Below are 12,549 nucleotides of genomic sequence, written 5' to 3' on the forward strand. Positions count from 1 at the left end.
GGGAATTAATGAGTGAATCACGAACATAAATATCTTAGGGAAAGAATTTTGTTATTTTGTGAAAAGGAATAAGACACATACATTTAAAGGTGCCAAGGACTACGGGCAGGATTCCCAAGGCCTATTTCTCAGAAATATGTTCCATTTTCAAAGGCCACACATAGGAGCACAGTTCGTTTCCCATAAAATATAGACCATAACATACAGCTGTGAAAATTGAGAAAACCATTGAGATGACAAGATACTTAGGTAGAACTGTGTGGAAATCCATGGTTCCCAAAACACAAATGCCTATAAAATTTAACCCGGTTAAAAAAAAAATGGAGATTTGGGAGGTTAGAGTTTTAGCTGTCATTTGAAATGTAAAACTAAAGAATAAAAATTCACAGTGTTATATTTGCTTAACTATGTGGGGAAATGCTCTTGCCCTGGGCAGGAAGCAATAACACACAATGTGGGAAGTGTCTTGGCATTTTACCATATTGTTATTTTCAAAAGAGTGAGCATCTAAAGATATATGATTTCAGAAGCAATGAAATACTCCATGTGGGTATTTTTGGTTTTTCAGTTCCCAAAAATTTAATTATACTTTAAGAACTTATATTTTCTTCAAGTTTTTGAAAGAAAATATAAACTACACATTAGAATTATGCTTAAAATCAACAATATGCATATTTAAGTAATATGTATCCATTATTACTACTTTAAGTTGTTTTCTTTGCGAGTTATCTCTGTGCATTTACATGTACATTGTGTGTGTGTGTGTGTATTAATGCATTCATTTTATTTCCTTTTTGTAGCCTGGATTATCAAATTTTGGACTTTTTACATGTGCTAGGAAAACATTCAACAACTGAGGATAGTCAAGTCCTTGGATTTTAGAAGACATCAACAACTATCTGGACTGACTTGAGCTGCTGTATAACCCAGATGGCCTAGAACTCATTATCCTCAAAAGCATTCTTATATAGATGCATAAGCAAAAGAGAGTGAAGCATTTTGTCATTTCAAAAGGTATTAGCAATTAAAAAGAAGCACCTCCATGTTCTATTCTTGGGTATATGTAGGCCACTTAAATATCTACATATAATCTGGCATATTATTTTGAGCTATCATAAAAACAAATCATAAAAGAAATGTAGAAAATTTAAATTCAATTTTTGATTTGAGATGGTGATGTGCATTTATAATCCAAGTACTCAGATCGTCAAGACAGGGAGATGTAGATAACATTTCTGTGTTTATCCTAAGCTCAAAGGTATGAATCTATCGCAGAAAAAGGACTTGTTCCCATAAAACTAATCATATTGGTGAATGATTAGTCTAAATTGTATGTTTAACAGCGCCAAGCATTAACATGCGCAAAGGAATTAGTTTTACAAGCTTGTAGCTTTGGATAAATGGCCCCAACTGTTAACTGTTAATCTGAGAAAATTACGACATATCAATGTATTTACTCCAGGAAAAGTTACCAACATAATATAGGCAGGTGAAGGTGGTGGTTAACACTTCTAGTATCAACACTTGGGAAGCTAAGCTAAGAGGAAAACCATTAGTTCAAGACCAGCGTGGTTTATACAGAGTCCCAGAAAAATCTTAGTTTCCAGAGTAATACCCTGTCTCAAGAAAGCAAACTTTCAAGATGCATATTATATAACGAATAGTATTGCTCAAATAGTGAAGGCAATATAGAAAATATGGGGTGGAACACTGTTGAGAATAAAATTATTCTTTTACACATATTAATAAGAATGACCTTTGAAATATTTTATAAACACATATGAAAACTCTGTATGAGTCGATAAAATCCTCCACAAAAGAACACTCATGAAAAAATTGAACAAAATCATGGTAACAGTGGCTGCCAATGGAAAGTATGCTTTATAAATAATATTAGAAATTAGTGATAATTTTACTTTTGAAATATCAAAGATTTAGTAAAATAAATGAGTTATACATGTAACATTGGCTCTGTAGAGCCCTTTTATCTTTGTTTGAGAAGGGCCAATTTACACGTTCTCTACCTGTCTGTCCAAATGAACAAAGAATTTAGAGAAATACAAAGTGAATTCTGAGGTTTTGCAAAAGAACTAATTATAAGCAAGATGTCACTTAATAGTTGAAGAATGTATACAGAGACAAATTTTCAACCTCAGCCAGTTTTTTTTATTCAAATACTATAGTGCCCGCCAAGAAAAAGTTTTAGAAAATGTATGTGATCATTTGGGATGCCTTTGTTTTCAGTCATTCCTTTAAGATAAAATGTATTTCAAAAAGTAATACCAATAATATTTGTAAACAAAAGTTAACTGTGTCTGTACATACAGTCATGAAGAAATCCAAGTAAACATAAAGGAGTTGGTGGGAACAGACACATTCCTTAAAAGTAATGACATCTGTTCTCAGACAATTCCTTCCTCTGTGTGTGTGTGTATGTGTGTGTGTGTGTTCACATGTGTGTGTGCGTGTGTGTATGTATGTGTATGTGGGAGTGTGTTCATGTATGTGCAGTTGTACATGAGTGTGCCAGTGATCATGTACATGTGTATTTATGTGAGATCAGAAAACAAACTAAGGTGTTCCCCACAAGAAGGCCATTCATCTGTTTGTCTTGCAGCTCACAGAACAGTTTACATAGATGGACTAGTGAGCCCCAATGACCAAACAGCCTTTGCCTTAATAGCACTGGGATTATAAGCACATGCCAGCATATCTGGCATTTTTTAAATTATTTTTTTAATTTATATTAGAAACCAGCTTGCTTCACATCAATCCCAGTTCCCTCTTTCTCCTCTCCTCCCCAGCCACCCACCAATGCCCACCCCCCATCCCCTGTCCCCCACCCAGTCCGCACTCTACTCCCCCCAGGGAGGGTGAGGCCCTCCATGGGGGCTCCCCAAAGTCTGTCATATCATCTGGGGCAGGGCCTAGGCTCTCCCCATATGTCCAGGCTGAGAGAGCATTCCTCCATGTGAAATGGGCTCCCAAAGTCCATTCCTATGCCATTCCTGGCATTTTTATGTGAGTTCTTGGGATTTTATTCATATTTTCGAGCTTTCAAAGTAAACAATTTACCAATTGAGCCTCCCTGCCTGTTTTGCAGGATTTTTCAATGGCCTCTCCAAAGTCCCCAACCAAAAGAAGAAAGGTCAAGAAAATCATCATCTGTTGCCTCTTTTATTCTGTTACCACAGGAAGCAGAGCATGACTGTCTACTAGCATGTAACATCCTAGAGTTCAGAGAAGTACATGGGTCATACCATTAGAATATGGATAAATAAGTTCATTAGTTGTCTTCGAGTTGACTTAAAGCCTATGTTCTTGCCTCTTACTATACCTGTGGAATTAACAGAATTTCTTTATTGTCTGTTTTATCTTTTTAAGCACTATATATGAAACAGTAAATAAAGATATTAAAATAACAATGATATGCATTCCATGAATTTGCATTAGATATTTAGAAAACAGAAGGTAACCTTCTAAAAGAAAGAGTCCCGAACAGAATGGCAAACTCCTTGTTCTCTGTCAACTAACTGTTCATAAGCACCCAACTCCTATGATTTCCTGATTTATTCTCAGGAGAAGGTGTTGGGACATTTTAAAAGTCTGCCTAGACTCCATTGGGAAAGTGATGATATACTTCTAAGGAAGTAAAAACAAAAGGAAACTGTGCAAATCAGTGTCTTCCAAAGAAAGCATCACATTCTCAACAGACCAGCCAGTCTGAGAAGAGTCTACAGACAGGGCAGCCAATCAGCAGTGTCACAGAATAAACAATTTTAACAATTTTTCTCGTGGTTCTGATGGCTAGAAATTTAAGGTTGAAGTATAGATAGTTATTTTTTTCTGATGTTAGTCTCTCTGACTTATAGATGATTATCTTGTGTCTAGGCTTTCCAACTGTGAGAATTGTTGCTGTCACGCTATTCTTTAAGAAAACTAGTCCTTTGGGCTAGGGTCAGTTAAGGTCAACTTTAAGTAACCATTTACTTTGATCACTCATTTGAAAGACCCATATCCAATGTCAGTTACCTTCTGAAGATCTAGGGATTGGGGAGTTCACTGCACAAATTTAGTTGGTATACAACTAACCCACACTGCTCACCCACTATTAGCTTGAATTTAAAAGCTATTTTAGGCAAAATATTCTTCCTCAGAGACAGCTTCCATATTTCTAACCCACTTCAAATGAGAGCAACTGGTAAGTCAGGAGACGCATAACCTAATTCTCTGAGACAGAATCTGGCTGGCTGCAAGGCTGAAGAGTATCCCATGTGGCTCAGTGCTGTGCCCCTGGAGAGGCAGGTGTTCCATTTCCATAGGGTGACCATTTTACCTGATCTCTATGTCTCACCATATTAAAAGTTATACTTCCCTTTGACTGAAAGACAGCAGCACATTTTGGGTCTACTCCTGTATCACATGGATTCTCAGAAGACAGGAAGTCATTTTTCAGTGTTTCCCTAGCTCTGTTCCCCACAGTCCTAGATCGTGATATTCATGCCAAAAGGCTGACTGAAAACACATGGCAATCCAATGTCTTCATCAGAAGTAATTGTTTCAGAGCTCTTTCAACTCACCTCAACATCTCACCCCTCCAATCCTTCCCCTCCCCCTTCCCCTTCTCTCTCCTACAAGTCTTGGTTTTAAATTTCATCAGTCATAAAATTCTTGCCTTCTTTTTATGTTACTATAGCAACCAGGGCATGCCATCAGCATTTTGTTGAGAATGTCAGCTAAATATCAAGCTAATTAGTTATTTTTTTAAAGTTATTCTTTCTGCAGAACTTAGATCATTAGAGATCACAACTTAATCTAGTTGTTTGCCACGTTATAACAAAAATCACCTTTCTAGAAGTTTCTGATAACTTGACACATTTCCATCTGAAAATGGAACAAATAGCAAAACTAAAGCACCCCTAAACACCCAAAATTTGAGTCTGCAAAAGCTTCAATTAAGTATGATTCAACCAGTTTTTACTATTTGTCACATGTAAGAAGTGATGTGTTAATTGGTACCAGAGTGACATGAAGACTTAAGTAGATAAAAAAGCAGAGTAACACTGGTTTTAGTGAGCTTCTTCAGGATACCCAGGAGTGTAGCACATAGCTATTCCTGCAGGTGTTGTGTGTGCAGCACTGTGCATGTGGAGGGCATTGAAGAACAGGAAGCAGAGGAGGGCTAAGCACTTCTCTGTTGTGGATGATTGAAAGGACTATGAGTATTGCTATAAAGTAATGCCACGGAGGGAGGTCATTTTTGCATACAAACTTGCATCTGATATAAATGTGTCTCTAATCCTATGGGAAATTCGTAGACTTCAGGAAGCATGGATAACCTTGCTATTGAGTTCCATAATTTTTCACTCATGTGGCTGGAGAGATAGCTCAGAAGTTATGAGCACTAAATGCTCTTAGAAAGGAACAGGATTTCAGTCCCAGGATACACATAGTGGCTCACAACCATATTTACTGCAATTGCAGGGAATTAACCATCCTCTGATGGCCTGTGCAGATACCAGTCATGAATGTCGCACACAGGCATACATGCATCTATGCATAAAAAAATCCATATGCATGGAATAAAATAAAAAATTCATATAGTTCTCTAATATTATAACACATAATAAAATATAATAATATGTCAAAATTACATAATGAAGAATTTTAAAATACATTTTAACAATTTTCAATGGTCTATTTGAAAACTGAGGAACTTGACTCCAAGTGAATGTAAAAATATACTATGTTTTATTCCTTTGCTTTTCTTTGCCATTTTCTTTTTGTTGCTCACAAAGTAATAAATGAAAATGGCCATCTAGAGACAAGGTGAAGACTTTCAAAGAACAAATCTGTTCCTTAAATTGAAGGATATAGCAATAAAATTTCTAGGCGGAAAAACTGAGCTGTCACCTTTGGAAGATCTGAATACTTTATTGACTTCCCAACCATGTGTATTAGTACCATACAATTCAGATAGTATTTCTCTCCAAGAAGAGAGGAAAAATGATATACCATTGAAACCAAAGAAAGCACCAGATTGAGACTCTCAAAACAGCTTTTGTTTCCTATAAAGGTTTTGGAGAAAATGATACACATCAAGTTTTCACAAAAGATACTAATAACGACCATTAGCCATCAGGCTAAAACCTACCTTAGTAAACATCTCCCCACACAAGGAGATGCGGGTCCTAAAAGGATGCCAAGGGAGCTGTATAGTCCTTTAGCTGGATTGCTTTTCATTGCATATGACCATTGGTGATAACGAACTTTTCTTATACTTATTTACGTGCTACAGCTGTAAGAACTGTAGATGCCTGAAACATTGCAAAGGCCTTTTTGTTTTTGATTTCAAATACCATGAAATTTCCTCCTAGAAGCCATGGGCATGAGAGAAAACCTGATCTCACTTTTCTACAATAGTTCTGCTTAAAAGCTGGACTTTAATAAGCTAAGTCTTTCTCATTGTAAAATTAATTTTGTCTCGTCTTCCATATTTTTTCTTTCATTGAAATCCTAACTACACTATGAAGAGAAATCTCTGCTGTTCTTTTCTGCTCTAAAATTCCCAGCTGTGTGTGAATTCTATCTGAATAGAGGCTTCAAACACCTAAATAGCTACCTCCTCCAATGCAATGAGACCCGTGTAACACTTAGCTTTCTGGGACTGAAGCTATTGGAGATTCTCTACTTCCTCAGTCAGTCCACAGGAGAGTATGCCTGGATAATCTTCTCCAACTTGTATTTCTTCTCAATTAATCTTTAGGGCAACTAACACCCCTCGAAAAGTGTTTGCAGCATGCCTGCTCCCAGGGATCTCTTGTCCTCTGTAACCTGCACTGTTGCTTCCACATATACTCTACTTTGAACATGCTCTGTTTTCCTCAGAATTTTCAGCTGTTCCTCACTTCTCAGACTCCTGTATTTTTTGTTTCAAAATATTACAACACCTAAAAGGTCTTTGCTTCTCCCACTTGGAGTCATAAATAATTCCTTATTCACCTGGTACCATGGTAATATTTGAATTATAACAATTAATGGCTAATTTTTATTCTATCTTCAAAGCGTTTCACCAACTGAAAATGAATTTTAAGTTTGTCAGCATTATACATTGGAAAGATGAAAGGATAGAACATAGAGTCCTATAATCTGTCAAAGGTGATCAGTACTGTTACCACAGTGTGTCATCCTGAGTAAAGTAGCAGTTAGAAAATAGCATAAGAGTTACAAAAAATATGGAGAATATATAATGTACTTCTGTGTCAGGTTTTGTGGTTATTAAACTATCTAAAATTACAAATGTCCTACTCACTGGTTATTTATATTTGGTTAATGAATTATTGAGAATGTAATAATATAACTTCTCCATTCTTCTTTTATGACTTAACTGTTTCAAGTGTGCATCATAATCATAATTATTCCTTCTGAAGGAGATAGAAAAATCAAAGAACAGACACAACTTCCATAAAGACAAATAGACACTGAGGTAATATTATATAAAAGTAAACTCATGTAAATACTGTGTTTTCTTCTTGCTGAGTTTACCGACTTCACTGCTTATCAGGCTCTGTTTCTGTCTGATAAAAATTAATTATTGCAGTGGGATTCCATGACCATTTGAATGAATATTCTTATTTTGATGACATAGAGAAACTTTGCACAGGAAGTCATCCTGGCACCTGTTTATGACAAAGAGACAAACCAGACCTGGTATGGTATGCAGGCTTTACACAAAAGCAGTGAAACACTGTCAGGATAAACCAAGGCTGAGATCCAAGGCACGGATTACTAGGATGATAAACCAACCTGAAATAAGTCTTCATTATTTTGTGGCCAAGAAGCACATGAAGTCAGTTATTCTGAATACCAGTGACTCACTGATCTATCTATTCATCCTTCCTCATGCATTCCCAGAATCAAGAACCATTTTCCTCTGAAGTGTCACCAAAACACTTTCCGTAGGACCCATGATCATCAGAACAATCCTCTTTGGTTTAAAAGAAACTGCCATCTTGAAAGTCAACTCTGCTCAGTTGAAACTTTCACCTCACAAACCCAATAGGTCATTATAACAAAGCAGCTGAGTTTGGAAATTAAATGCTAGCATTTAACACTACTGTGCTTTACAGTTTTATTAGGTAGCCTGACCATGCTTTAAGTGAGGTTACTCTGAAGTGCCCATTAAAAGCTGACGATTTTAACACTGAATATCAAGGAACACACCAGATATGAGCTATTCCTAAAACTCAAGTACATATGGAAAAATTAACATCAACTCTGGTGAGCCCAGAAGTGATCCTGGAAGTAAAAAAACATAGGCATTTATTTTCCATGGACAACCCCAACTTACCACAAACTGAAGGAAGAAAGAATAACCTATGATATAATGAAATTAAATTTCTTGAAATGCTCTGGCATGCACCTATTTCTTGTCTTAGTAAATCATACAGTTTCTAATATAAATTTAAGAAACAAATAGTATATTATCCCATCAGTTTATGAAATAAAGAAGTTGAAGCTAAAAAAAATCACTGTTCCAAATATAGTAGTTACAGATTTTAAGTCACTTGTTGGATGTCCTTCTTGGATTAAAGTCTACTGTCCTGCATGCATGTTTTTACGAGACGGCATGAGTAGCATTTTTATCACTTGCTATATTTCTACATACTCTAGCAGTCTGTGGCGTACACAGTTATCTGTGAGCGAAGCATAGGTTAAGTACATGTGACAGAGATGAGCCCCAAGATTAAGTATACACTGTGAAATGCATGTGGATGTTCATGATTTAAACCAATGAACTGTGGCCTGAAATGATGTCACAGGAAGCGCAGCAGTAAGTGGAAGGTTAAACCTACTTGCATCTCGGCTCATTAAACGCAGTTAAAGTGCAAATCCCCTCATTCTGACAGTAGTGATCACAAGGATTCTCTTTCTGGTCACAGCGCTGACTTTTAAACCCCACAGAGCATCTGCAGAATTCCAGTAAAATACAACTGAATAAAGAGTCTGACTTTTTGTCATATATGTTTAAATTTATGATAAACATTGACGATAACATAAAATAAAAATGATCCCAGGAATGCTTTCCTCCCTCACATACACTCTGAGAGTATATTCCTCTGAGGAGTTTAGGGACAGGTGTTTATGTGATTCATTCTGTGGATATCATTTCTTTACTCAGTTAAAACAAAACTCAGTACAGTGACCACACCAATGGAATGGCTTTCGGTGGTCTGCTCTACAAAATCAGAAAACTGAAAGGAGGAAAATATTAAATTCCCTAGGTATTTAGCAACCCAGTTGCATATAATGTTCTCTGAAAGAGCCAAGGATTAATTGGTTTATATTATTCCATACTGTAATTGTGATACAAAAAATCAGATAACATTATATATTTGAAAACATAGTTCATATTGTTTTAACAAGAATATTCCTAAGTACTAAGTAATTCAAACACACACACACACACCACATACACACACACATAAACACATGCATGTATGCATGCATGCATGCATGCCCACACACACACTAGATGACCTACAAATATGTAGATTTCACATAGCTTAATAAGGTCAATAAAACCAGAGCAAATTTCCAAGCATTTCCAAGTTGAAAATCTGTGAATGTATAAAATGACATGATGCTAAGAACTAAATGAGCTATTCCTCATGAGATCTTTAATAAGATGATGAGAAAGGGATTATGGAGCACATGAGCCAATGATGGACAATTGACTGAGATGTGCATGATACACCCACTTAAAGAAAATGTTGCCCCAAGAAAGGAAAACATTAGCATAGTGACTCTAGCTACATGCAGTCCTGTCTTAAGTTACCCATATTAGAAGATACTCACACACACACAGGTATGCTAGTTTCAGGATCCAGCTGGCATGTGCCACCATTGTAACAGTAACCATCACATAACTGACAGCTAGAGGCAATCTTTCCATTAGTACAGCTGCAGAAACAAAAGATAAAGAAAAAGAGACATTGTTACCACAAGAATTAATGCTGTTAAAGGTTGACACAAATTACCTGAAAGCTACAATGCACATCATCTGATAACACTCTAGTTTCTATGGAAATATAAATCGACCAGATGTCAAATTTCTGGGGGGAGATTTTTTCATTTTATTAGAATGATGATAGATTATTTTGAGTTTTGCTGATTTTCAATCCATTTGTTTGATAAAATTTTAAAGACTTATGCTCTTGTCTATCATTTATATGTTAGAGACATTATTAATTTCTTTTTCAGTTAATTAGGACTTGGTGACATCAGTATGAGTCATGAGCCACACTACAGAAGTACTATGCTTTTCTGTTCTGGAAAGAAATACTAGGATTGCAATTATTTTAAATCTATGTGAAGTTACATGTATTTGTATAGGTGTACATGCATTTATGTTCTTGTGTATATAGAGGCCAGAGCACAACATTGTGTGTCATCCTTGGGAATGCTATTCATCTCTGTCAAGTAGAGACTCTCACTGGCCTGATGGTTAACAATCGGGTAGACTGATTAGTTTGTAAACACTAGGGATTATCTTGGCTCTGCCTCTACAAAGTTGATTGCCCTGTGGTCTTAGGAATGGAAAGATGGTTCAGAAGGTAAAGGTATTTGCCACCCAAGCAGATAGCCTGCAACTCTCACAAGTGGTCCTCTGGACTCCCTGCACAATGTAGTATGACTGTACCCCATACCTGTGAACACATGCCTAAAAATAGATGCTATTGGAAGCAAATAAAATTAGTTCACCTGTTAAATACATATTATTAAATTCGATGCCCAAGATTTTGCTTTTTTTTGAGTCAAGGTGCTACATTCCAGCCCAGGCATGTGTGAAACTCATGGTATAGCCTAGGTTGGTCTAGAATTTCATGTAAATCCTCCAACCTCATCCTATTGGATACCACACTTACAGGTGTGATCTACTGTCTTCACAGTTTTATTGTCAAAATAGAGCTAGTCAGTAGAAACTAAAACTAACAGTAAAGAAGTATACAGGAGTATAAATGAGTTGGCATTTTTTTAAAAATCACATACTACAGAGTAATTACAGTCACATTACATGTCTGGGAAGAGAATAAACACCATCTTCTCTCAATGGAAAACGGACATAGTAATGTTCTGGGAAAAACACACTGTCTTATGTGTTAAAAAATTGTATTGGTCATAGAATACCGCTGAGGAAACTGGAAAAATGTATATCCATGTTCAAGGTAATTAGGTACACTGATATCCTTCTTGAAGAGTTGTAAGAAAGCTGTACAATGTTTTCTCAAAGTGGATCACAGTTTCATGTTAATGTTTTACATCAACTGGCAACAAAGTCTGGTATTTCGTGAGTCCAGACATGATCTTGGTAGTAATGTCAGGCTTCATAACTAATGCTTGATCATACTTACCCTTCCCACAGTGAATGACTTTTGTAGAACATCCCTTCCTAACTTTACACATGACTTTGATAATAAAATTATGTTATTTCATCTTCCTCAAGTTAAGTAACTATTTCAGTACAGCCCTCCTAGGGTATTACCTAGTGATGTTATGTTGTCTAAGAATAATAGGTTGGCTACACTCCTGTTCATAATTACATTACTATTTAGATATTCACCTGTCTTCCTGTAGGTTGTATTGTGAATGGAAATATACTAGCTGCATACAACTTTTATCAGTTTTTGAATTTGAAGACAGTTTTAAGAGCCTATATTTCAAAATAACATATCTTTTAAAAATCAATAGAAGTGGTGAATTCACTATGTTCAAGTTGTAAAATGGGGCTTTGTGAAACCATAGCCCATCCCAGGATAAGTGAGTGTGGTCTCATATTTCTGATATATTAGAGAGCATAACATCCTTTACAGTTGTCCTGAACAATGGCTTTGCAATACACATGCAAACTGAGCAAAATACACAGCCAAAAGTACTGTTAAGTGTTATGGCACTTGTTTTTCTTCTTCCCAAGCTTTATTGAGAAAAAAGACAGAAAAAGTTATAGGTTATTATTTCTTTAAAGGAATAATGTCAATGAGGAAAACTTAGCTCATTATATATTGGAGCATTTTACATAAAAATAACAATATACCAAACTATCTTATCTAAAAGAGGAAACCACATAAATTAATTGTTTTAAATTCCTGCCTTCAGTAGATATGATAACTTTTGCTTTTTCCCTTTTAATGTTTTATTTGAATTTTAAATTGAAGATAAAAGTTTATAAACATTTTTAAACAAGACAAAAATACCACTTAACACCTCAATCTACAGTATGTTATCATCTATGAAATCACATATGATTCAAACAATTTCATAGAGCATGGTTGAATCACTTCTCAAATGTTACTTACAAGTTACCCAGTAAATAAAAGAATTCTTAGGAAAGTCAATATCAGATGGATACTCTCTGGGATGTTCTACTTGAGGCCCAAGTTTTTCCTCAATAATATCTAGATTTATGTCTAAGAGAAAGCATGACAGATAGTGATGACTACTGTTATAATAGAGTCAGCAAACAATTTATAGCCATAAATATCATTGTAA

The 12,549-nt window shown here is 35.8% G+C and overlaps 1 protein-coding gene across 5 annotated transcripts in view; it reads right to left on the minus strand.

Moving 5' to 3' along the window:
• Lrp1b (LDL receptor related protein 1B) overlaps window positions 1-12,549 on the minus strand; it is a 1,890,041-nt gene that overhangs the window by 32,592 nt on the left and 1,844,900 nt on the right. For 4 of the 5 annotated variants that reach the window (XM_040745299.1, XM_040745298.1, XM_040745301.1 and 1 more), the window contains 2 exons: window positions 9,859-9,963; window positions 8,856-8,969 (listed from right to left, as the gene is read on the minus strand). In XM_040745299.1, coding sequence (XP_040601233.1) covers window positions 8,856-8,969; window positions 9,859-9,963 — 219 coding nt within the window. The remainder of the gene's footprint in view (window positions 1-8,855; window positions 8,970-9,858; window positions 9,964-12,549) is intronic. The other variant, XM_040745300.1, reaches the window with a different exon arrangement.

This window comes from Mesocricetus auratus, unplaced genomic scaffold, assembly GCF_017639785.1.
Source record: "Mesocricetus auratus isolate SY011 unplaced genomic scaffold, BCM_Maur_2.0 Super-Scaffold_100004, whole genome shotgun sequence".
In the NCBI taxonomy this organism is placed as follows: domain Eukaryota; kingdom Metazoa; phylum Chordata; class Mammalia; order Rodentia; family Cricetidae; genus Mesocricetus; species Mesocricetus auratus.